Source organism: Ursus arctos, unplaced genomic scaffold (assembly GCF_023065955.2).
Source record: "Ursus arctos isolate Adak ecotype North America unplaced genomic scaffold, UrsArc2.0 scaffold_2, whole genome shotgun sequence".
NCBI lineage: Eukaryota > Metazoa > Chordata > Mammalia > Carnivora > Ursidae > Ursus > Ursus arctos.
The window spans coordinates 77,924,758-77,950,705 of record NW_026622874.1 but is presented as its reverse complement, the minus strand read 5'-3'; the positions used below and the strand labels follow the sequence as shown (position 1 = coordinate 77,950,705).

Sequence of the window (25,948 nt, the reverse complement as noted above, 5' to 3'; positions counted from 1 at the left end):
AAAATAAGGACTGGGTTGAACAACAGGGAGATGACTGGTGTCCCTGAGGAAGGCGGGACCATACGATGGGGAAAGGAGAACGCAAGCCAGATTCAAGGGACAAGTGGGTGGGAGGAGAGGACGTAGGTGCAGAGCGTGTGGACAACTCCTCCGGGAAGCGAGGCTGGGTGGAGGCCGAGGGGGACGCTGGCTCGAGAGCAAGCGTGTGAAGCTGGCAGGTGGCCCCAGGGGACAGGCACAGCGAGCTGGCCCTCACTCTGATGAGCAGTTGTACACCAGGCCCCTGTCCCTCTGCTGTGGCCACAGGGCATGACTCTCTCTGGAGGCCAGAAGCAGCGGCTGAGCCTGGCCCGGGCCGTGTACAGGAAGGCTGCCGTGTACCTGCTCGATGACCCCCTGGCGGCCCTGGATGCCCACGTTGGCCAGCACGTCTTCGACCAGGTCATTGGGCCCGGTGGGCTGCTCCGTGGGACGGTAAGTTCGGGGAAACGTGTCAACGTTCACAGGGCAAAGGCAGGGGACGTCCTGACCCCCGTCTGCCCGCCGTGCTCCTCGAGTCTCATTTTCCTCTACAATGGTCAGCTCTGGCTCTGACAATGCCGCATGACAACCGACCCCCAATCTCAGTGGCTTATGACAGTTAATTCTTGCTTTCGGGTCATGGTTAGACTATTCCAGCTCAACCTCAGGTCACTGGCCAGGTTTGGGGGAAGCCTGTGTCTCCTTGTTTTGAGACACCGCTTGAAGGAGATCCTCTGTTGCTCTGCTGGGCCGTGGAGAAAGGGAGCAGGAATACAAGGAGGGGAGCTCTCCCCGCGCTGAGCCCCAGGACACTGCCTGCCCCTCCCCCCAGCTCTGGAAGACTGGTCAAACACAGGAGTGTAACTCCCACCCCTTCCCTGCCCAGACACGGATTCTCGTGACCCACGCACTCCACGTCCTGCCCCAGGCTGATTGGATCATGGTGCTGGAAGACGGAGCCATCGCAGAGATGGGTCCCTACCAGGAGCTTCTGCACAGGAAGGGGGCCCTGGTGGGCCTTCTGGACGCAGCCAGACATCCAGCAGGCAGTGGAGATGCAGGTATTGGCTGTGCTTTGCTGGCTGCCTGTGCCTGGCTCCTGCCACCCGAGGGGAGAAGGCTCCCAGGATCCCCCTGGCGTGACTAGAACCCTCTGGCCACAGCCTCCGTGGGGGCCCAGGCCTGGAAGCAGACGGCTCTCCGAGGAGGACATCCCTCCCCTCAGTTGGAGCCAGTGACACCTTCTGTGAACCAGGGATGGGGCTGAGTGCGTCTACGGATGTTACTTCGTGAGATCCGGGCCACTGCCCAATGAGGCACGTGCAGCCTCTGCTGCCCTGTTACTAGTGAGCACACTGGGCAAAGACGAATTTTCTGAGGTCACAAGATTAGAATGTGGGGGTGTTCAAATCTGACATCTGGGTCCTAACGCTGCAGAGGCAGAGCAAGGTGGTCACCTGGTGGCTAGAGACCAGAAGGCCCACGACACACTAGCTGGGGCTTTTGGTTTTTTTGTTTGTTTTAAGATTTTACTTATTTGTCAGAGAGAGTGACCTAGCACGCACAAGCAGAGGGAGAAGCAGGCTCCCCGCTGAGCAAGGAGCCCAACACGGGCTTCAATCCCATGACCCTAAAATCATGACCTGAGCCGAAGACAGACGCTTAACCGACGGAGCCACCCAGGCGTCCCGTAGCTAGAACTTCTAATAACCAGAAAACACAATGCGTGCTGCAAAAATGACCACACATCAGAAGTGAAGCCGCTGATGCGAGCCCCCCCACGGTGACTGGCTCCTCCCATGCATGAGCTCATTTAATCGTCGCAATGCCTCTGCGAGGCCAGAGCTGTCTTTGCCTCCATTTCACAGATGAGAAAACCAAGGCCCAGAGGTGAAGGAACTGGCTCAAGCTCACGTGGCTTCTAGGTGGTAGCGCTGGCCATTTGAACCAAGCAGCTTGACGCCAGAACATGTGCCTTTTCATGAACAGGCTGGATGCTGCCCTCACCCCAACCACCCCCCCACCATGACAAAGCAAGGACACACAGTCAGGGGCCCCCAGCCCCAGGCTTTGCCTTGGCTGAAAACATCTGTTGAGCACTGGCTCACCCTGGTAAAAGTCCAAAACGTTGACTCACCATGTCACCCTCCTGGAGCTTGGAGATGGAACCCATCTGGCTTGGGGGACGGTCGGATGAGGGTCCTTCCTCGGGGAGGTGACTCCTGGGGTTGGCTGGCAGTTACTAGAAAAGAACATTCCAGGCACAAGAAACTGCTGGGGCAAGGCTATCAGAGGGAACATGGAGCAGTTCACCATGCATAGTATTTGCTACTGCTTTCCAGCCCCAAGTTCGTAGCACGTGTGCAATCATGTTTGCTGAGGGAAGGAAGGGAGGGAGGGAGGAATAATGTTCCCAGAAGAACCCAGGGAGGGTGGAGAGCAGTTGCAGGAGCCAGGTCAGAGGAGAGATGCTCAGACAGGTGAAGGCCATATAGCCAGCAGATGTCAAAGCCAGTGTCTGGACGCCGAGTGCTGACCCCCATCACGTGACGGGCCTCCTTTGACCTTGCAGAAACAGAACTCACGACCGAGTCCATGGACCCCAGAGGCTCTGCCGGACACGGGAGGCCCGCAGGTGGACCTGAGAGGTGAGTCCGCTGTGGTGCTGAGTGCAGGGAGGGCACGGGCTGAGGCCGTGGGGCAGGGTCCCTGGGTCACCAGCTGCATCTCAGGCAGCTAAGGGCGGCCCAAACTATTCCGGACCCCACCCCTGTTCAGTGCCCACCGTGGTGCTCAGCTGCGGGATTCTTCACTTAAAGTATTTGATAATCAACCGGCCAAAATGATGAAGTCCTCAAGCGGCCAGTTCATAGAATGCCCAGTGTGCCCTCAAACATGACGAATGCCTTACAGTTTGTCAGGTGGGCTTGTTGCCAGAGGGGAGCAGGGCTGGCTCCAAAGAAAGCTCCTCGCCACAGGTGTTAATGACCTGCTTGGTCATCGTGCTTGACAAGCTTGCCGCACAAAGGGCTTGAGTCTACACTCATGGGAGCACTTGGCGCAGGCCAGAACACACGGGGCAGGGGGTTCACCGGAAGGCCTGCTGTCCCCTTCTCTCCAGCCCCCTCTGGCCAGGCCATAGCTGGACTCATCGGGGGCTGCCTGCCACAGAGGAACCGAGCCACCCGGTGCTCTTGCTTTTCACGAAAAGTGATTTTGTAAAACACAACAGTGGACCCCTGGGCGCTAGGCAGTGTGAGCTTAAGTGTCAGTTGTCGGGGGACCCCAGGGGGATCTGGAGGGGCCTTGGTCCCTGGGGGTAAGTAGAGGCTGGGCACAGCTTCTCCCCATGCCAACTAGCTACCCAGAGTACGTCTGGGTCACACAGTGGACAGTCCCACCTGTCTTCACAATAATCTTACGTAAGATCAGATAGATGATAAAAATAGATAGACAGACATATAGATAGATATTCACAGATGAACATATAGATAGATGATAGACTGATAAATGATGGATGGGTAGAAGATTGAATGGTAGCTAGACAGGCAAACATAGACTAGCCCCATTTGACGGCTGAAGAAACTGAGGCGCAGACAGGATAAGTCAGCTGCCCATGGCTTCACAGTCAGCAGATGGCAATTCACGTTTAAGGTTAAGGCAGCCCACTTGTCCACAGATGAAAGGAACATACAAGAAATCCTCAATGTTGAATTGTGCAAAATGGACATTCTGCCAAACTGGACTGATAAATCTGAGGGTAAACAGCAGGGGCAAACAAAATGATTGTAGCAAAACTTAAGCCAAAACAAAGACTCGGAAAAACCACATTCCAAAGTTGGGCAAATAAGTTCATTCAGTGGGACAGCATCAGAAGAATAGGCTGGCTCGCCTCTGGGGTACGAGGTGGCATTTCGCCGGGCACCACAGAGGGAGGACAGAGCACGACGCCCCGTGGTGCTCAATATGCTAGTAGAACGAACGTGTGAGTGAACAAGTGAGTGGAGAGTGTAGCTCAGGGTTCATTGGCTACCAGTGGCCTTGAGGGTCCACACACAGCCCATGGACAGACACTGATTTGTCCTCCTTTCCTCTCAATGGCAGGTCCTTGAAGTTAGTCCCCGAGAAGGACGGCACCACCTCAGAGGCCCAGTCAGGGGATGCCCTAGAGGAGCCCGAGTGGGCAGGACGGCCAACAGGAGAGGACGGCGTGCGGAAGGGCAGGGTAACCACCAGCTGCTCCCTCCCCTCTGTGTCCACTGCTACAGCTGCCCACCCCCCTCCACCCCTCAGGGCTCAAGACCTCCCATCAGATACAGCACTGGGAAGGGAGCGGGGAGACTCACCTTTATTGAACACCTGCTGTGTGCCAAGTAAGACTCTAGACGCTTCATGTTTCTTAATGCTTACAACCACCCTATACTTAGATGATGGTAGCCCCATTTTAGAGATGAAGAAACTGAGATCTTAAAGAGTTTGTCTGTGTTCTCATAGCTAGCAAGGGAGCAACCTGGGACTCAAATCTAGGACAGTCAGAATCTGCAGCTTATACTATTTCTTTTCTTGTATGCTGCTTTGTCCACCCATCCATCCACCTACCCACTCATTCATTCCTCACCACCCACCCAATCCATCCTGCTTATCCATCCAGCCACTTACCACCTAATCAGTCATCTACCCATTTCACCGAACCTCCCACCCATTCACTCATCCATCTATTTATTCATCTTCCATCCATCCACCCGTCCACCTACCCATCTTCCATCTATCCATCCACACACCCACTTATCCATCCACCCACCTCCCTATCCATCAACCCATCTTCCATCTATCCACCCATCCACTCAGTTAACCATCCATCCACCCACCCACCCATTCATCTACTCATCTTCCATCTATCCACCCACCCACCCACTTACCCATCCATCCATCAACTCACCTATGCACCCACTCATCTACAGACTCACTATTTATCCATCCACCCATCTATCCATTCATTCACCCATTCACCCACTCACCAATCACCCATTGTCCCACCCAACCATCCACCCAGAACACATTTATAGAACCCCCATTACATACCAGGCAATGTCTCTGCTCTGGTGGAGACTGTATACTAGTGGCGGGAGACAGTCAGCAAACAATCGGGCTACTAAGCAAGGTAATAGCAGATAATGATAGAAGCTATAAAAAAAAAAAAAAAGAAGGGCAATGAGATGGGGATCAGCCAACTGAGGGTCAGGAGCCTGCTTGGATTAAGATGCTCTGAAGAGTGACACTTGAGGTGAACCCTAAAGCAAGGGACCAGCCGCAGAAAGAGCAGTGGGAAAGCATTCCAGGCAGAGGGAACAGCAGGTGCAAAGTCTCTGAGGTGGGAAGGAGCTTAGGGTGCCAGAGAAAAGAAGAGGCTTCCCATGAGACCAGCAGATAGTGAGTAGGAGGTAAGGTCAGAGAAATGACTAGAAGTTTGGAATTTCTTCTGAGAGCAAGAGAAAGCCACGAGCAGGTCAGCAACAGCAAGATGGGGTCGGGTTGATGTTTCCAGAAGTTTGCGCTGGCTATAGCCATGTGAAGAACTTCAGATTCATGGGAGCTGGACCTCAGGCAAGGGTCTTAACCTCTTCGTGCCTTGGTTTCCTTATCTGTCAGGTGGGAATTATGATGGGGGCAGAGACACATGCCTGTCCTGTAGCCTGTGTTCAATAAATCACTCCCAAGCCAGGAAGGGCCACAGCCTGTCCCCTTTACGGCTCTCACGGGCCCTCTGAGGGTTCTGCAGGGGAAGGGGTCTGGAGGCGAGGTGGGGCCTGAAGGAGAGATGGCACTGCTGGTGGGAGGCACCGAGAGAAGACAAGTAAGGTCTGCATCGTGGTTCCATCTGCCCTGTCGATGTGTTTTGAGGGCCTCACGTGGTCTTTCCTCCCTTCCTTCCCCCGGGGCCTCTCTCTGCCCCTGTCTCCCCTCCATGTGCTACAGGTGAAGGCCACCATGTACCTGACCTACCTGCGGGCTGTCAGGGCTCCCCTCTGCCTCTACGTACTCTTCCTCTTCCTCTGCCAGCAAGTGGCCTCCTTCTGCTGCGGCTACTGGCTGAGCCTGTGGGCGGACGACCCCACTGTGGACGGGCGGCAGACACAGGCGGCTTTGCGGGGCTGGATCTTTGGGCTCCTGGGCTGCCTCCAAGGTACCCCTCGCCGGCCTTCCTTGCCCTTCATCCTCCCAGCCCCCTCCAAGATGCTCAAGGCTCCCTGCTCTGCCCGTCCCTGGATTCCCCTGTCCTCCCTGGACATCTGGGCAAACATCCTGGGCCCAAGTGCAAACCTGCATCCTTCAGATAAGACTTGGGGGAGTGGGGGATATGGCACATCCCCCCCTCTCCTGGAGCCCCGGAATCTGTACCAGACTCATCAGCAAATAAATGCAGGATCTTGGCCCCCCGTGGTTGGGAGCAGCTGAGGACTCAGGCGGGGAGAGGCCATCCTCGGCGTTTGGATTGGCCAGGGATAAGACAGGGAGGGAAGTGAGCCGCACCCTGAGCACACGGATCAGCATTGGGAGGAAGGGGGTATATTAGCTTCCTAGGACTGATGCAAATTACCACCAACTTGGTAGCTGGGAACAACAGAAACTTAGGTCTCACAGTCCTGAAGCCAGAAGCCCACAACCAAGCTCTCGGCAGGACTGGTTCTTCTCAGAGGCTCTGAGGGAACATCGGTCCTGGGCCTCTCTCCCAGCTTCTGTTAGGGGCCAGCAATTCTTGGCTTGCAGTATCTGTACCTGTCTTCACATCACCTTCTCCGTGCCTCTGGGTGTCTCTTCTTCTCGTAAGGACACTAGTTGTTGGATTTAGAACCCCCTCTAAATCCAGGGTGATATCATCTCAAGATCTTTCATGGAAAACAAATCTGAAGATCCTCTTCCCAAATAAGGTCACATTCTGAGGTTCCTGGTGGCCTTGAGTTTGCAGGGTGGGGAGGCACACTATTTAACCCACTGTAGGGTGGTTCCGTCAGGGGACTGTCAGGGTGGTCAGATCATAAGGTGGCCACCATGCGGTGGTTGGGGGGTGGTCTCAGCTCTCATGCTCTGATACCCTCTCTCTCTCCCCAGCCCTTGGGCTGTTTGCCTCCATGACCATGGTGCTCCTAGGGGGAATCCGGGCATCCAGCCTGCTTTTCCAGAGACTTCTGTGGGATGTGGTGCCGGCTCCCATTGGCTTCTTTGAGCGGACCCTCTTCGGGAAACTGCTGAATCATTTCTCCAAGGAGACAGACACAGTCGATGTGGACATCCCAGACAAAATCCGGTCCTTGCTGATTTATATCTTCGGACTCCTGGAGGTCATCCTGGTGGTGACGGTGGCCACCCCACTGGCTGCTGTGGCCATCCTGCCGCTGCTGGTCCTCTATGCTGGGTTTCAGGTAGGGAGAGACTGAGCAGGTTCCTGGGGCCAGCTCAGGTCAGCTCAGGCAGTCGTCTGTCTCTGGGCAGGATTCCCTGTACAAGCTTCTGCCCAGTGGGCATCTGGGCACCATCCCTAGAAGAATTCCCAGAGGCAGAGACACCACAATTTGAGACACCACAACCTACAACCACCGCTGTCTTCTCTCCAGTCTTCTTGACTTGGCTTGGGGAGGGACAGTGGAGGGGGCAGGCAGAGGTGGGTTCAAATCCAGGCCCTGCCACTTACTTGCCATAGAGATCTGAACCTGCTTTGTCCCTCCAGGCCTTAGGTGTTCCCATCTGTCAATCGTGAAGCCCATGAACGCTCTCCTCACGTTAATAAATACTATTTGTAAAGAGCCTAGCACACAACCTGACGCCAGTCCTCCTTGCCTGCACACAAGTGGCAACTCAAACCAAATAACATTGCGGATTACTTGTTCCCAGGGCCTGGTATGGGGGCTCTGGTTAAGGGAATGCATTCCACTTGGCCAACTGCCTTCCGTGTCCTTTATGGTTTTGTTCCCACAGGGACTGGCCCTAAGTGAAGCAGGTGGCCTCAGAGCTGGGAATGAGACATTCACACCAGGAGTGATTTCTCAATCCTGGCTGTGTCTGAGAATCACCCAGGTTTTTTTTTTTAAACATACCTAGGCCAAGGTGACCCCACCAGAGATTCGGACTTACTCGTTCTGGGATGAGGCCACGGGAAGGTTTTAGAGCTTCCCAGGTGATCTTAAAAAGGACAATGTAACTCTGATTCTGCAAGGAGATGGGAGCCCAGAGACAGGAAGCAACTAGGCCAAGGTCACAGAGCAAGCTGGTAGCAGAGCCTGGTCAGAAAGTCTGTCCTTGAGGCTCCCCTGTGCTTCTGTGTCTGTGACTTCTCCCCTCCGCACCTGTCCCACTGCAGAGCCTGTACACGGCCAGCCTGTGCCAGCTCAGACGCCTGGAGTCAGCCAGGCACTCGCTCGTGTGTTCCCATGTGGCCGAGACCTTCCAGGGCAGCGCCGTGGTCAGAGCCTTCCGGGCCCAGTGCCCCTTTATGGCTCAGAATGACACACACGTGGACGAAAGCCAGCGAGTCAGTTTCCCACGGCTGGTGGCTGAAAGGTAGGAAGGGCCTGGGGGCAGAGAAGACACCATACTCCATCTCTGTCCCCACAGAGTAAGACCGAGGGTCCTACTGTGTGGCCAGAGAGCTCAGTGGCCTGCCTAAGGTCACACGGCAAGGCGGGGATAAAAGTGAGACTGCATACCAGGCATGCACTTGCCTCGCGCCGGGAGTGGGTGGAATGTGGCCTGAGGCATCCCCCGCAGCAGGTGGGCAGGAGGTAGAGATGTCCACAGGAGGGAAGAAGCCTCTGTGGCCAGGCCACTGGACCAGCCTCTGTTGCCTCGGTGATAGAGGAGCTGCACAAGCCTTCTCAGCCTCCTTTCGGGAACGCAGGCTTTGAGCACAGACAGGCATGGGCTCCAATCCCAGCCCGGCAACTTCCTCGCTGGGTGATCTTGGGCAAGTTACACACCTCTCTGAGCCTCCTTTGTCAAAGGGGGATGGCTTTCGTGGGGTGGCCGTCAGGATTCAGGAAATCCACTTGGCTGGTATTCCTAACAAGCTTACTACGTGCCCCACACAGTTCTGAGCCCTCTACATGGATTTATTCATTTAGTCCTATTAACAACTCACCAGGCAGAGACTGTTCTAGAGATGTTGAGTCTCAGGCACAGAGAGATTCAGGAACTTGCCCAGGGCCACATAGCAAATGTGTGGTGGACTCAGGCTTTGAATCCAGGTGCCATAGTGTGGAGAGGGCCAAGCACACAGTAGGCACTCAACAAATGTGAATTCCTTTCTCCTTCATGCCCCGGGTCCCTGGCCAGCTGCAGCTTTCAGGCCGTGTGGCTGTGGGCAGTGCCCCACTCCCATATGCCTTCTGGGTGACCTGTCCTGCCTCTTCTTGGGGTCCTAGCCTAGGGAAGAAGGAGCTTATGAACATTTAGAAAGCACCTACTATGTGGGTGGCCCAGTGATTTCCGTGCTACATATGGCACATCTCATTTAATCCTCTCAACTCTAAGAAGCCAAACGGTACCTCATTCCACAGATGGGTAAACTGGGGTTTAAAGAAACAAAGGAACTGTCTCAAGGTCAGCCGCCTAGGAAGCGGCCTATTTATTCATTTGTTGGCTGCCTTGTTGAAAACCCATGATCTGTTGGAAGAGGTTCGTGCTTTCTGGTATCTGGCAGGGCGATGTGGCTTCAAAGACTTGTTAACTTGACAAGTGAGGACAGCAATAATCCACTTTGTGGGGTTGTTTGGAAACGAGATAGTGTATGTAGTAAAGCTCAGAGCTCCCTGAAGACAGGGATTTTAAAACTGGATCACACTGTGTCCCCAGCGCCTCCAGCATGCACAGCATACAGTAGATGCTTAATATGTGTTTGTTGAATGAATGAATGGTAGAGTAGGAATCCAGTAGGAGGGGTTGCATATTTATTCATCCACTCAATATATTAGTCATGGAGCACCTACTAAGTGCTGGGTCCTATGCTAAGTTACTGGGGACAGAGTCATGAACGAGACAAAGCCACTGCCTGCGCCGAGCTCAGTCCGCCGATGGAGACTGATGGTCACGGACTGAGTAAATAGTTTTATTATAAAGCGTGGTAACTGCTATAAAGTTATCAATTACATGTGAGAGAGAAAGGGAGGAACAGTCCAGGAGGGCTCTTAGAGGAGGCAACATTCAAGCCGACGTGGCCATGAAGATAAGATGGAGGTTGGGTTCAGGCAGGGGGAGCACAAGGAATATGGCCAGGCATATCCCAGGGACAGAAAACTGGCACCATGGCAAAACTTCACTTGAGCACCTACTGTGTGCCAGGCTCAGAGCTGGGCACAGGTGAGACAGGAAATCGTCAACCTCCCCCATCCACTGAGCTTGGGTGGGGCCTGGGGTGTGGAGGGGGCCACTGCTGGGACCCCTGTGGGACTCAGGCTGGTGCGATGACCAGTCCCTGTGCCCCGAGAAGCAAGTCCTGCACAGAGGGCCCCCCGCTGACCCGGCTCTGACCTGCCTCCCCTCGCAGGTGGCTGGCTGCCAACATGGAGCTGCTGGGGAATGTGCTGGTGTTGGCGGCCGCCCTGTGTGCTGTGCTGAGCAAGGCCCACCTTAGCGCCGGCCTTGTGGGCTTCTCGGTGTCCGCCGCCCTCCAGGTATCCCAACACCCAAGACACACAGACCCCTGCCAGTGGGACCTTAAAGGAGCCGAGTCCAAACTGCCAACCAGTGAGGAAAATACAGCTCTGCAGAAGCTTAGCTGGGGTGACCTTCCTGGACCTTGAGCCAGAGACTTCCCTCACAGAGCCTCAGTGTGCTCATCTGAACAATGGGGCAGTGATCTCCTCACACATTGTAAAGAGTAGTTGGGATAAAGTATATAGAGTACATTACCCATGCACTGCTAAATTCTGTTAACTATTAATGACAATATTTAATGTCAGATCATATCTATGAAGCAAAAATATATATCTAAGTAGCATTCTTTATGAATGAAGTGTTGTTCTAACAGCTTTACATATACTAACTCATTTAACTCTGCCCACAACCCCATCAGGGATACTCTCGTTAGCCTCATTTTACAATGAGGCAAAATGATGGGAAATCAGGGGATAGAAACCTCTCTGAATGGAAGTCAGCAGACCTGGGTCCTGCTGCGTGTCCTTGGGAGGGCCACGCACCCTCTCTGGTCCTTTCTCCCCACCCGTATCAAGATGGGTTGGACAAGTTCTTTTCTACTCTGCATACTCCAGTTCTACTGAAGGAAGAGGGGGGTCCTGGCAGCTGCAGTCAAATCCCATCCCCTCGTCTGTCCCAGGACCTGGGGGGCTGTCTCCAGGGGCACGGCTACTGCAAGCCTGTGGGCTGGCCTGGCTGAAGCCAGCCTGAGGTGTTCTCTCCCACCAGGTGACCCAGACAATACAGTGGGCTGTTCGCAGCTGGACGGACCTGGAGAGCAGCATCGTGTCGGTGGAGCGGATGAAGGACTATGTCCAGACACCCAAGGAGGTGATGGGTGGAAGACGGCCCGGGGGTGTGGGCCCAGGGATAGATCTGCTCCAGGCGTGAGAGCCCCGAGCACGGGAAGCTGGAGCTACTGCCAGGGCAGGAGTGATGGCTAAGAGCAGAGGGTCTGGAGCCAGGACCAATCTTTGTTCCTTTGCTTCTTCCCTTGGGCAAAGCAGACCATTCCTCTGAGGGACAGGGGACCATGAGTGAGAGCACTGGGACAGCAACGTAACAGCAGCATGCTAGCAACATGACAAAGGCATCCCAGCGAGATTACAGGAGAGAGGAGTGACAAGGCGAGGCGACAGTGTGGGCATGCTGGGAGGGGCATGAGACATCCCACGATGAAGGACTGCGGGTCAGGCACACTGTGGGCACTCCATACGTGCCCACTGCTCTTACGGGCCCCCTGACACCTCCAGGGGGTGGAAGGCCCGTTCAAGGTCACAGAAATAGCCCGCGGCAGCTAATGACCCCTTCCTGCACAATCTCGCCTGCCTCACAAAGACAAAGGGGAGTGTCTACCCCTTCTAGAGGAAGAGAGGATATTATCTGACCATTAATAGCAGCTAATAATAATAATAATAATGGAGTAGCCAATACCAGCATTATTTTTATAATCCCAGATACCACTTGTTTTTAGCTCTGCTGTGTTCCATGCCCCCCACGACCCTTGAAAAAAGCAGTAAATATGCCCATTTTGAAGAAGAAGAAACTGAACCTCAAAGAGGTGTGCCATTTCGTGAGACACCTCGGAGAGAGGCTCCTCTGACCCCCTGCCCCTCCTGCCCCAGGCGCCCTGGAGGCTGCCCACCTGTGCAGCCCGGCCCCCCTGGCCTCACGGAGGGCAGATCGAATTCCGGAACTTCGGGCTGAGATACCACCCCGAGCTCCCGCTGGCCATCCGGGGTGTGTCCTTCAAGATCCACGCTGGAGAGAAGGTGAGCGGCTCTCGCACATCTTCCTCCGCAAGGAGGCCAGACCCAGGGTGAGCACTGCCCAGGGTCCAGGCCCTGAGCACCCACTGCCTCCTCCACACCCCACCTCAGCTCCCCTTGTCTGCAGACCCACCACACCCTAGCTGAACTGACAGTCTCCCACAAAGCTGCCACCATCTTGGTGAAACGCACCACTCGCCCACCTTGGTGTCCCAAAGAGACATCTCCGCGACTCCCTTCATTCTTTTTGCCTCTGACATTAGTTGAACACCTACTACGTGCCAGGGCAGAGGGCTGAATGCTCCACATACCTTATCCAGTTTGCATGGCCTCAGCTCCTGGCTTTGCTGTGGCTGACCTTGGGCAAGTCACGTCACGTCTTAAGCTCAGTTTTTCTACCTGTAAAATGGAAATCAGAATGTCACTCTCCTAGAGATGTTGTGAAGTTTAACTGAGTTAATACGTAGAAACTGTCTGGAACAGTGCCTGGAACATAGCAAGCGCTGCAGAAATGTTTACCAGTGCTTTTATTAATTATCATTTGCAGTTTTACTCTGACAACAACCCTATGCAGGAGTACTAGGATTATCCCATTTTACAGATGCTTAGTCCCATCAACTCCCCACCCGGTTGCACTTCCCTCCTGCCTCCCCCTGGATGGCTCCAGACCCCTAACTGAGCCCCCAGCCTCCCATTTCACCACCTCCAGTCTGTTTTCCTACGATCTTTATTTCAGTATGTCATTCCTGTGCTTGAGACCTTGCGTCTGCTCCCAGCTTCTTTTAGAGGAAAGCCCAAACTCCTGACCTTGGCCGAAGCCTCCGTGCATCGGCCTGCTGGGGCTTAGCCAACACTTGTGGAGCAGCCAACTCACTGGGCCATGTGGGCACCCGGTGCTGCCCTCGGGGAGTTTACAGTCTAGCACTTAGTGTAGTTTACCTGGACTCTTCCCCCTCCCCAAACTCCTATTCATCCTTCAAGATGCCACTCAAGAATCCCCTCCACCATGAAGCCTTCTCTGATTACCCCATTAACCCTCATCCCACTCCCAGGCAGCTTCAGGCCCAGAGTTTGATTATAGAGGGGGCTGGCTCATCACACTGTATTCAAATGAAGTGTGCTCAGCTGCACTATTTCCCAGAGCAGACAGGTAGCTCTTCGGAGCAAGGACTCCTTAATTTCGGTGCTCCTGGTGGCGGGAACAGTGCCTATCCTACAATGGGTGACACGTCATTCACTTCTTAAACAAATCGTGCTGAACCTCTGTCGGGTGTCAGACATTGAGAATGCAACAGTAAACACTGAGGGAGGATGGGGGGGGGATACAATGATGGGCGAATGGGTGAGAGGAGGAGCTATGGCTGGGCTGGGACGGGAGATGGATGGAAGGATGGGACACCGATAGGTTGGGATGGGGATGGAAGGAAGGATGAGGATGGAAGGAGGGAGAAACGGAAGGGTGGGGGGATAGTTTGAAGGGTCGTGGAATGGAGGGAAAGATGGGAGAAATGAAGGGACGATAATGATATACAGAAAGAAGGTTGAATAGAATGGGATGGGTATACGGAAAGGTAATCAGATGAGAGGACACAGGGACAGATGGAAGGACGGATGCTTAAAGGATGATAGATAGACAGATGGATCTCGGATGCAGGGTAAACATCTCACAGAGATGCTGGGGTCTCTCTGGCCTGTGGCCTGCCTTCCTCTGGCCAGGCCTGGTCAGAACAAGCCTTGCCTCCCATCCCCTGACAGGTGGGCATCGTTGGCAGGACGGGGGCTGGGAAGTCCTCCCTGGCCGGAGGCCTCCTGCGGCTCCTGGAGGCGGCTGAGGGGGGGATTTGGATCGACGGGGTCCCCATCGCCCACGTGGGGCTGCACACGCTGCGGTCCAGGGTCACCGTCATCCCGCAGGTGAGGTCTGGGGGAAGGGGGTGGGCAGAGGTGAAAGGCACGGCAGGGCCCGGCTCTGACCCACTGCCCCTTCTGGCCAGGACCCTACCCTGTTCCCCGGCTCTCTGCGGATGAACTTGGACATGCTGAATGAGCACACGGACGAAGCCATCTGGGAAGCTTTGGAGACGGTGCAGCTCAGAGCCGTGGTGGCCAGCCTGCCGGGCCAGCTCCAGTATGAGTGTGCCGAGCAAGGTCACAACCTGAGGTAGGCTTGCCCCCCCACCCCAGGACCTGGGAGGAGCTAGGGGGAGAGGGGAGCGTGGCCAAGGCTCCCCCCAAATGCCTCAGCCCTGGGATAATATGCCCTGGATATCTGCCTCCCCTGTGGGACCGTCAGCCCCGTCAGTCAGTACTCACAGTATGAATCCCATCCCTTAGCAGCAATCCCAAATGCCAACACAGTCTCTGAAGAGCCAGTTTCTTTTTCCTAAATTCAGTCCCTAAATGTATTTGGGTGACAAAACCCAGCTTTACCGACACAAGGCTACCGTCTTTCTTTATCCCGCTCAACATTTATTTTGCTGTAAAAGTACTGTGTTTGATATTGGTGCTAAGGCCACATTTACTGAGGGTACCAAGTAACATATGGTATATGTTTTTTCTGTCTTTGTGAGAGAGAGAGTGCGTGCGAGTGGGGGTGGGAGAGGGAAACAGAGAGAGTCTCAAGCAGGCTCCACCCCCCAGTGCAAGCCCAATGTGGGCTTGTTCTCATGACCCTGAGATCATGACCTGAGCCCAAATCAAGAGTCCCACACTTAACCGACTGAGCCTTCCAGGCGCCCCTGGCCTATGTCCTTTAAAATAAATTTTAATTGTGGTAAAATACACATAAAATTCAGCTTCTTTACCATGTTTTAATGTACAACTGGTAGTGTTGAACTGTTGAGTACATTCCCACCATGGTGCAATCCATCTCTAGAACTGTGTCACCTTGCAAAAGTGAAACCCTGTACCCATTAAGGAAACCATTCTGTTTTCCCCAGCTCGCAGCCCCAGCAGCCATCATTCTGCTGTGTCTAGGAATTTGGCTACTCTGGGTACCTCATTTACGTGGCTGGCTTATTTCACGCAGCACAATGTTCTCCACATTGTAGCAGGTGTCATAACTTCCTTCCTTTTTTTTTTTTTTTTAAAGATTTTATTTATTTATTCGACAAAGAGAGACAGCCAGCGAGAGAGGGAACACAAGCAGGGGGAGTGGGAGAGGAAGAAGCAGGCTCATAGCGGAAGAGCCTGATGTGGGACTCGATCCCATAACACTGGGATCACGCCCTGAGCTGAAGGCAGACAATTAACCGCTGTGCCACCCAGGCGCCCCAGAACTTCCTTCCTTTTTAAGACTGAACGATACTCCGTTGTATAGAGAGACCACATCTTTCTTCCCCATTCATTCATTGATGGGTACTCGGGTTGCTTCCAACTTTTGGCTATTGTGAATAATGCAGCCAGGTGTATAGGTGTGTGCTTTTTTCAAAATCAAGACATTCCGGGGGTGCCTGGGTGGCTCATTCGGTTAAGCATCTGACTTTTGATTTTGGCTCAGGTCATGATCTCCGGGTTATGAGATCGAGTCCTGCACTGGGCTCTGTGCTCAGCAAGGCATCTGCTTGAGGTTCTCTCTCTCCCTCTGCACCCACCCCCACCCCAGCTCACATGCACGCGTGCTCTCTCTCTCTCTCAAATAAATACAATCTTTGGGGAAAAAAAAAAAAACAACTAAGACGTTCTGGATGCTAAAACCCATCTGCCCCCAAAGGTGTTAGGGTCAGGGGCTGGGGGTGCTAATAGTTTCCAGACACTGGAGATGTAGCATAGCTTGGTGGTTAAGTGTTCAGACATGCTTCAAATCCAGCCTCCCCCAGTTAGCAGCTCTAGAACCCTGGGCAAGTTATTCTTCTGGGCCTCACTTTCCTTATCTGTAAAATGCAAATTGCAGTTAGTATCTCCTGGGGTTCATGCATCAAGTTGCTGAAACAGTGCCTGGATATAGGGAACAAAAATTCTTCCCTGTAGTCCTCAGAGGGACATTCTCACTAATCCCATTTTGCAGCATTTGGCAGAGGAGGCCTGAGACTTGCCCGGGGCCCCCAGCACGGCCACAGTAGCTCCTGGTTCTCCAGAGACACTGCTGGAAGGCCTTGCATTGAGAAGCAGCAAAGCACGGCAGGAAAGAGCCCCAGACACCCTTGGGTCTCGAGGGTCAGGGGTCTGACAGACCGTGTGACCTCACGCTTCAACTTCCCCGTCTGTAATTAGAGTAGGAGAAGCTCCCGGGTGCTGAGGGCTTTCTCCGTGGTAAGCACACTGCAGAGCACTTTTATGGGACTTACGATGTCCTCACACCCTCATTAGCCACAAGACTCGTTAATACAGTAACCACCTTGGTGGTCATCGTGAGAAGTGACTTAGCTTATGCACACGCACTCACTCGTGTGTCCGACACCAGGTGAAGACCCCAGAATAAAAATAGAAATAGCCGTTTCACCGCTGGGGTTTGAATGTCTTGCCTCGAGTCACCCTGCTCAAAAACGGCAGGATGGGGATTGCTACCAGCTCTGTGGACCGACCCACGTGTAGATGTGCACGTGTACCCCCCCCCCCACTTTTGCAGCTGTCGGGGGAACCCCATCTGTGGGCAGACCCTGCCAATCCTGACATGCAGGCACACAAATGTCCACCCTGACTCTCCCACTCATTCCCAGTGTGGGCCAGAAGCAGCTCCTGTGTCTGGCGCGGGCCCTGCTCCGGAAAACCCAGATCCTCATCCTGGATGAGGCCACGGCCGCCGTGGACCCGGGCACGGAGCTCCAGATGCAGGCCGCGCTCGGCAGCTGGTTCGCCCGGTGCACGGTGCTGCTCATCGCCCACCGCCTGCGCTCCGTGATGGACTGCGCCAGGTACGCACCCCTCTCCCGGCTGGCCCTCGGGGCTCCCCGGGCCCCTGCCACCCCCGCAGCGGCAGAGGAAGGCAGCAGGGTTTCGAGCCGGGGTGGGGGGGGGGCGCTGGAATGGATTATCGAGTGCCCAGTCTGCAGGAGTTGATGCCCAGAGGGGAAGGGAGGAGGCCAAGGACTCATGCCCAGCAAATGCGTCCACCCTGCGTGTTGGGGTCTGGAAACCACAGGGGAGGCCAGACTCAGCCAGAGCAGACACGCTTGGCTTTCGGCAGCAGAGCGCCCAGGACCGACTGTGCTGGTAAGAGCTGCTCGTTTCCCTCTACGCCTGCAGGATACTGGTCATGGACAAGGGGCAGGTGGCAGAGAGTGGCAGCCCCGCCCAGTTGCTAGCCCAGAAAGGCCTGTTTTATAGGCTGGCACAGGAGTCAGGCCTGGTCTGAGCCCTCAAGCCTTGCCTCGTTGTATCAGCCCAGAGAGACTGCTGTGCCCTGGGGGTGCCAGTGACCGGGGTCATCAGTGGCACTGCAGGGTTGGGTCTAGACCCCTCTGCTCTCTGGGAGGAAAATGGCAGAGGAAGTGGCCCATCATCACAGATCCGGGAGGACACGGCAACGCCCAGGTCGGTCTGATCCAGCTCCGTCCACCCGGTCCACCCCGGAGCTAAAGTTGACGCTGGCTGCCCAGGGGCCTCACCTGAGGGACTCAAAAACCCGCCCATGCCTGGGTGCCAACGCAGACCCTGGAAATCAACATCCCTGGGGCTCAGGCTTGGGCTGGGGCAATGGAGCGTGTACCTTTTACAAATAACCCCCTTTATTTTGAGATGGTTGTGGATGGACAAGCAATTATAAGAAATAATCCAGAAAGTTCCTGGGTAGCTTTACTCTGCTTCCCCCCAATAACACCATCTTGAAAAACGGTAGTACAGTACCATAACCAGAATGCTGACGTTAGTACCACTGGCCGATCTTGTGCGGACTTCCCCACTTTAACTAGGATTTGTGCACGGGTGTGCACACACGTGTTTCTGCACAAGCTCCTGCACTCGCCACCACTGGTTGGGATGCTGAACACGTCCAGTACCACCAGGACCCCTCCGGTTGCCACGTTGTGACCATACCTGCCGCCTTCCTCCCGCCCGCGGCCACACGCTGATGTGCTATTTCTTAAGTGTTTTTAAAGCTCCCTGTAGGATTCCAGAGAACTCCACACCTCCTGCTGCCGTTCCTCCACACTCATCAATGAGCCCCAAAGGGTGTCTTGTCTGAACCGACACACAAGCCACCACCCCCCACACCGAGAAACAGGTCCGAGGCCAACACCAGCACATTCACTGCCAAAAACAAGATTTGCGGAGCCAGGGACTCCCGGGCCCCCCATGGAGAGAATTTGCTCAGGGCACACATTTCATGTGTGTGAAAGACCAAAATTCAGCTCCTGGGTGGGGCGCAGGGGGAGCCCCAGCAGCGGGTGGAACAGCTGGAGAGTGTCCGCGGGAGACCGCTAGAAGCCTGAGGACCCCGGCAGAGATGGTCGGGTGTTTGCTTCCACGACGGGGAACAACACAGCACTGCTAAATCTGGCTGCAGGCGCGGGAAGAGGGAGCAGAGTCTAAAATAGCCTGAGGTCACACAGACACGCTGCGGTGAAGGGCAGCATGAGAAATGAGTCCACGCCTTGGATGGGAACTTTCTGGCAGCCCGGGGTTCCTCCGGACCTCATGGCCTTGCTACGGGGATAAAGTTAATACGTGGAAGTGTTCAGAGCTGAGCTGGGCACAAAGTCCTTGCTCAACCAACTTTCACTGTTATTGTCAACACTATTCTGTTTGAGGACCTCCTCGGGTCCTCCATGGGGGAGAGGGTACAGACGCCAGGATTTTTTTTAACCGCATCGCTGTTGACGTGGGGCTCATTAATTCTGGGTCACGCATTGTGAGATGTTCGCCAGCATCCCTGGCCTCTTCTCACTAGATGCCAAAAGCATGGTCATCTCCAGTCATTACAAAGATGTCTCTAGATGCTGCCAAAGGTCCCCTGGGGAATCAATCACCCGGCAGAGAGGTACTGGGCTAACCCAACCCACCGAACATCCAGCTACATGGACAGTGGCTGTGTGGGTGTATCAGGAAGGGCCGGGGGACACCTCCCCCACTCCCTGTCCCAGCCGGGCCACAGGTCCACCCGGTGGAGGGTTTTCAGCCCGGAGGTAATGAAATCTAACTCTAACTGCAGCTTCTGCATACGTCCCTCTGCCAAGGTGTGGCCAGCAGCTCATCTGGATGCCTTCCAAGTGGGGTCAGAGGGCTGTATTCCTTGCCCGCCCCCAGACCTGCCTCCAAAGCCTGCCCCCACCATTACTAGCACCTACCAGCTCCGGTTTGGAAATGTGGAAAATGAGGCTCAGAGTTCATGTGACCTGCCAAGGTCACCCGGTTTGTAAGGGGCAGAGCAGGGGGTGGTTACTGTCCTGGGTCTATTTAACACCACGACCCAAGGCATCGCACGGGGGTTCCTGCGCAACCTGGAAGGACAGGAAGGGACCAGACGTGGCACTTTGCCTGGAGCAGGGCCCCTGGCATCCGGGCAGACTGACCGCAGGCAAAAGCAGCAGCAGGGTGTTTGGCAAACGCACTCGGGGTCATTCGAGGGCCACCACAGCCTCTTTCTTGGAGGGAGGTGGTTTGCCAGCAAGCGGAGTGTGCGCCATGGGAGCCAGCATTGACGAGGGTGCGGGGGGCCCACACCACGGCTCCCCGGAGACCGTGCCACAGGCTTGGGGGGGGGGGAACACAGCTGCAGGAAAAGCCGTGTACAGACCTGTGGTCAGTGCCCGTCTCGGTCGGTCCTTTAACCTCCCGTGTCCCCTCGTGTCACTGCAAACGCCCACCACAGCCTTTCAGTGAATCCTTACAAGGCAGGGAGGAAGGTACCATGGTTATCACCTTACCAGGATGCGTTCATGAGGCCCCTTTCGCAGACGAGAAAATGCAGACAGAGCATAAGCGGGTATCTGAACCTGAGTGGCCTGGCGCCAGAGCCCATGTGCTAACCACCTTGCTGCCTCGTGCACACTTCTTTAGGTCTAGAATGTCAGCTCACTGACAGCTGAATTCCACTTTGGCAACACCCCCTGAAGGGAAGGAATGAGCTCCTTTCCTTTTCTGAGGCAAGGAATTTGTTCATATGTGTTCACTCTGCTTCCCAGCCCCTGGCATGGTGCATAGCACATGGGAGTGTTCCATAAATAACGACTGCATGGATGGATGATAGACAGATGGATGGATATAGGGACGGCTGGATGGGTAGAGGGATGGATGGATCGAGGGACAAATGAATGAATGAAAGGCATCACCATGTAGGACGGTGTCCTGAGGGCCAGGCGTGGCGCTGGGTGCTTTACCTGGCTCGGCTTCCCTCCTCACAGCCACCTGGCCAGGTGAACACAAGGATCCCAGCTGTACCCACGAAGAAAGCGCAGCTCCTGAAAGGCACGTTCTAGAGGCCCCAGTGACGTCACACTTGGCCCAGGGCCCGGCATGGAGAGTTGGGTCTTGGATCAGAGAATGCAGTCACCGGGTGCGAGCTGTGTGCCCATGGTGGGTGTTCATTAAGGAGTAAACCAATCAAAGCCTTGTTCTCGGGGAGCTGCCACTGTAAAAGAAAACAGGGAAGCACCCAGCCATGCTGACATCTGGGGAAGCGGGGAGACACAGGGCAGGGCAGTGCCCAGATGCTGGAGGAACAGCAGAGGGGCGTGTGGCTGGAGGACCTGTGAGGTGGCTGGAGGGGAGCTGAGGGCAGAGGTCACGGGAAGCTGGGGTAGCTGGCTGTCGCCAGATGGGGACCACTGGAGGGTTATGATGGAGTGTTTTTACAGGTGCATGAGGGCTACTGGGTGAACAGACTGTATGGGAGTGGGGTGGGGGTGTGGCCAGGGCAGCAGGAAATCGCTGAGGTGGCTGTCCAGGGGCAGGAGGGAGGTACCCACAAAGCAGCAACAGGAAGGCAGGGAAGTGGTCAGATTCTGAGTGCTTCGCTGGAGTGTGCTGAGGGACCCACACAGGAAGCATCACACCAGTTCTCCACTCCTCTCTGGCCTGGGGATCCCTTTCCACGGGAGCGAGGCTGAGCACCGAGCCCATGGCCTGGCACATGGGAGGTGCCCCCTTTGCTCCTTCCACAGCAAGGAAGCACTTACCTGGACGAGCGGGGGATCAGGCGCCCCTGCCCCCGCCTTGGGGCTTCTGACGCCACCCTCTCCGGGGTTAAGGCTGCATGCGGCCTCCTCTTCAGGAAGCAGCAGCGTGAGCTTCAACCCAGGCCAGCAACCCTCCTGAGGACCGGTTGTCCCACAACGCACACCCACAGGCACACACCAGGTCACACGCTTGGGCCTGGTTAGGACCTGACCTGGGACCGCACATCTAAAACTGACACCCCAAGTGGCACGTCCAGATACTTCCCTTCCAACGGGAGTAAGCTGACCAGCTTCTCTTTACTGAGCATGTTCACGCTCCAGTCGCGGACGCACGGCAACGCTGGACAATGGTGTCAGTGGTGGTGGGGCGTGGCGAGGGCAGCAATGCTGGAGGGAAGCCCGGCAGCGCCAGAACGCCCCCTCGCGCGGTTACTCAGTACGTAGTTTCAGGGTGCAGCACACATGGCTTGTTCCCCAAATACAGCAATTCTTCACTACCAAGACTCACCCAGTGCAAACTCAAAAACCTAACACGCCGGCCTCACTTCCCCGCTAGCCACAACTCAGAAACCACGGGAACGACCACGGGAGGAGGTTCTGCTCTTCCTTACGCACCCCAGCATCTCCCAGCTTCCTTTGCGGTGCGGTTGCGGCCACGTGACTGATCCTGGCCAATCAGCTGAGTGGAACGGACTTGCGTAGCTTCCGGTTTGGGGCACTTAAGAACAGGGGTGCGTCATCTGACGCTCATCAAAAAATGCACGGGAAATAAACCCTGGCTTTCATTTCCTAAGAGTTCAGGTCTGGTTCGCTACCACAGCATAGCCTGCCCTATCCTAACGCAAGGAGATTTTCTAGGGTAACTTTGGCCACGTGGGACTTTTGCTTGACTTGTGTCTTAGAGGACCAAGGCTGTGCGTGCCACAACAATCCCGCGGGGCAGGTGTGATCAGCCCCATTTTACAGACAAGGCAGCTGGGGCACAGACGTGCAGTGACTTACACAGGGTCACACAGTCAGCAAACCGTGAGGGCAGAGTTCAAGCCCAGGCTCTGTCTACCGTGCCATGCCGACTCCCTGCTAAACCCCACCTGCTTCTTCACCTCTAAGGTCTGGTTCCTGGACAAGAGCTCCCACTGGAGACAACGGTTTTGCCAAAGAGAAAGAAAGAAGCAGCCAAGAGGATAACCCCGTCCAGACTTCTGAAGGACATGGCAGAACTCTCTGCTAATGCCCCAAAGAAAACAGAACAATTATTCAGTATGAAACAAAATAATTTTTTTACTGTAAATTATTTGCAAATGTTCACGTTTCCAGTGTTAAGTCATTAGAAAAAGATCCCCAAGAAAAACTTGGTTTATCTAATGTGAAAGAATGGTATAACTTACAAAAAAATAAATATATATTTCCACCTAAAAGAAAAAAAAGATGCTTCTCTGGGTGTGAAGTCAGCCATGTAATTCATAGCGAGTATGAATCTTGGAGCAGCAGTGACCTTCCTCTGCATCGTGGGTCTTGCTTTGGTCTCTGAGAAACCTCGAAGGACTCTGCTTCTCCGTTTTCTTCCAGGAACACGTGGACCACCTGTCACATGGCGGCCGCTGTGGCTACTCCCTGGGAATGCTGCTCCCCAAACAGCACCTCCGCCCAAGAAATTAAAGTCGAGACTGTTTTCTCCCTTGGAGCAGCACTTAAAGCCAAAAAAACAAAAAAGCCAAAAAAAAAAAAAAAAAAGAGAAAAGAAAAAGCCATCACTGATATTCGTGAATGGGTTCTTTTCTTGTCCTGGAAGTGACTCGGTCAGGAAACGTCAAGTTCTCCACACTGCCATCCTTCAAGCTACCCAGATGCCAAGGGCGAGAAAAGAAATCTGAGAGACTCAACAGGGCTTTTTTCAGTCCCAACCAGTCGTACCTGGGAGGTACCTAGCGCTCCTGGCCTTGGCCGTTTCATCACTGCCGGCAGATCTTCTCTCTCAGGGACTAGAGCACTAAAGCCATCCTAGCCATGGGCAGAAAGAGGAAGCAAGAAAGCAAGGAGACCGGAGTGGATGAGGAGCTGAGCGGCCAGGCTGGGGAGTCGGTACTGAGATGATCTCCGGGTCTGGACAGCCCAGAAGTCCTGCCGAGTCCCATTAGTGAGAAGTCCGTGGACAGGAGGGTACCCCAGCCTGGGAGGCAAGTACCAGGAGAGCAGAGCTGGGACGCGGGTTCCCAGCGTCTAAGCGCATGGAAGACCAGACGGTGGGTAAGAGGAGCGTCCTTGGCCCTCGGGGTACTGCCCGAGGTGAGAGCAATCTTCCCAGGCCCCTCACCTCCCACCTGCAGCCCCAAGGAGACAAAGCACTCTGGGGGGTGCCGGGGACAGCCGTCGGGGGCCGGGGAGCTTCTCAGAGACAGAATCTGTTGACTTTGGCTGGAGAGATCTGAGGCAGTTGGCTGGATTTGGTCACTAGCGTAGTTTATGAAACCAATTTCTCTGGCAGTCTGGCTGCCGAAAGGTCCTCACGAGCACCAAGAGCACGAGCGTGCATTCCCAGGGGCGGGAGAACATACGTGTGTCTTGCAGGGGCAATGGAGGCAAGGGCGGGAGCGTTCTGGGTGGGCTGCATCTCTGTCTCTCCTGCTTCTTCACGGCCAATTCCAGCCCGGGGGCCACACGGTGGCTCCTTTGTGTGTTTTGGTTTTTTTTTTTTTTTCCGTTCAGTATATAGGAGGCTTGGGCTCCCAAGGACGGTGCCTCAGTACGTCATCCCCGGACGCTGGCGTGTTGGCCCTGCTATTCTGACCAGATGCGCCCGCTCTCCAGGCTCACACCAGGCCAGCGTCTTTGGCCATGCTGTAGAAAAGACCCCTCTGCTGCAGGAGGGCGGAGGGCTGGCCGCACTCCCGGATCTCTCCCTTGTCTAGGACGATGACCCTGCAAGAGGAGGAGACACAGACGTGAGGGCAAGGGGAGGGTCGGCACCTTGTACCCTCAAGAGCCACCTGAACAAATCCCTGCTTTGGGTCAGTCGCCTCACACCTTCTGTTAGGACTGCTGCAGTAGCCTTCTGACTGGCTGCCTTCCTCCACGCCTCCTGCTCAGAGTCCCGTAACGCCGACCCCAAGACTGGCTCTCACCTTTTCTACTTCGTTCCCAGCACCATTGGGTGTGTTCCTGTGTTTACTGTCTGTCTCCGCACCCAGCCCCCAACTGTTCTAGAAGGTCCCTCAGGCAGGCTCCTTGTCTGATACCTCCCTGCTGAGTCCCCAGTGCCTAGAATAGGGCGAGAATGTGGCGGGCACTCCACACGTGTGTATGGATTGAATACATGATGGAGTGATGTCAGAAATACCCAGGGGAAAGGAAGGGCTGTCACTACACACAGGACGGTGCTGAACGAATGGGGACATCCCCAGGACCAGAGTGTCTGTGCGGGGAGCATCACCTTGTGTAGTCCATGATGGTATTGAGCCGGTGTGCAATGGTGAGCACGGTGCAGTCTTCAAACTGCGTCCGGATGGTAGACTGAATGAGGTCGTCCGTCTCGAGGTCCACGGCCGCCGTGGCCTCGTCCAACACAAGGATCTTGGTCTTCCTCAGCAGAGCCCGGGCCAGGCACACAAGCTGGCGCTGCCCAACACTTGACCAGCACAGAAAGACCAGGAGACACAGGGTCAAAACCATCCCGAACCCTGAGCCCAGGCCGGAGCTGGGAGAAGAGGGAGGGGACACTCGGTGTGGCCAAGACCAGGAGAGCCCTGCAACTCCCCGTTCCTCGCACCTGCGGCCACGGCAGACATCAGGGACCGCTCAGGACAGTCTCGCTGTGGAGCTAGAGTTGGGCTCGGCATCGTGCTCAGAACAGGGCTCAGAGGGGAAATCCAAAATAAGTGACCAGCTGAGCACGGCGGTATGACAGGTCACAAAATGGTCCCGTATCTGTGCCTTCTCTAGGGTCCTCCCACTTGACTCTGGACTCAACCATGGGTCTTGCTTTGGTCAACGGGATGCTGGCAAACAAGGCGACAGAAGCTCGCAAAGGGAACGCACACCGGGGCCTGCTCACTTGTGAGCCTCTGCTATCGCCCTGGCAATGTGCTGGGGCTGGTCTGCTGGTGGATGAGGGACGTGGGGAGCCGACCCTCACGGCCCCAGCAGACCCCCAGCCATATGAGTGAGCTGAGGATAGCAGAGCTGCCTGGCTGACCAGCCCTAGTGTCTGAGCAGTGGAACACATGTGAGGACTGGTGGTTGGCTGTCACAGGGACGGATGAGGCATGGAGGGCACTGGGGCAGGACTCAGGTTCCCTGTGGCGCCAGGCAGGGATACTTGAGCTGCTGGGTCACGGGGGGATCCTGGGGATCCTGGGAGAAGGGCCAGGGCAGCTGGGTCAGCGGGTGGCGACTCGGAGGGCTCAGGAAAGTGCTATTTAC

At 55.2% G+C, this 25,948-nt stretch overlaps 2 protein-coding genes across 4 annotated transcripts in view; one reads left to right on the top strand and one right to left on the bottom strand.

The window, feature by feature from the left end:
• Positions 1-18,195, top strand: part of ABCC6 (ATP binding cassette subfamily C member 6) — a 47,976-nt gene extending 29,781 nt beyond the window's left edge. The window contains exons 18-31 of one of the 2 annotated variants that reach the window (XM_026520257.4): positions 307-474; positions 908-1,082; positions 2,594-2,669; positions 4,126-4,246; positions 5,998-6,205; positions 7,132-7,442; positions 8,378-8,577; positions 10,559-10,685; positions 11,437-11,538; positions 12,333-12,479; positions 14,232-14,390; positions 14,471-14,637; positions 17,135-17,329; positions 17,661-18,195. In XM_026520257.4, the coding sequence (XP_026376042.2) occupies positions 307-474; positions 908-1,082; positions 2,594-2,669; positions 4,126-4,246; positions 5,998-6,205; positions 7,132-7,442; positions 8,378-8,577; positions 10,559-10,685; positions 11,437-11,538; positions 12,333-12,479; positions 14,232-14,390; positions 14,471-14,637; positions 17,135-17,329; positions 17,661-17,769 (2,265 nt within the window). In that variant the 3' untranslated portion in view covers positions 17,770-18,195. Of the gene's footprint in view, positions 1-306; positions 475-907; positions 1,083-2,593; positions 2,670-4,125; positions 4,247-5,997; positions 6,206-7,131; positions 7,443-8,377; positions 8,578-10,558; positions 10,686-11,436; positions 11,539-12,332; positions 12,480-14,231; positions 14,391-14,470; positions 14,638-17,134 lie in introns of both variants that reach the window. The other variant, XM_057315453.1, reaches the window with a different exon arrangement.
• A 4,590-nt stretch (positions 18,196-22,785) lies between these two features.
• ABCC1 (ATP binding cassette subfamily C member 1) overlaps positions 22,786-25,948 on the bottom strand; it is a 131,215-nt gene continuing 128,052 nt past the window's right edge. For both annotated transcript variants that reach the window (XM_026520254.4, XM_044391560.3), the window contains exons 30-31: positions 24,960-25,154; positions 22,786-24,448 (exon numbers count right to left, since the gene is read on the bottom strand). In XM_026520254.4, coding sequence (XP_026376039.2) covers positions 24,340-24,448; positions 24,960-25,154 — 304 coding nt within the window. In that variant the 3' untranslated portion in view covers positions 22,786-24,339. The remainder of the gene's footprint in view (positions 24,449-24,959; positions 25,155-25,948) is intronic.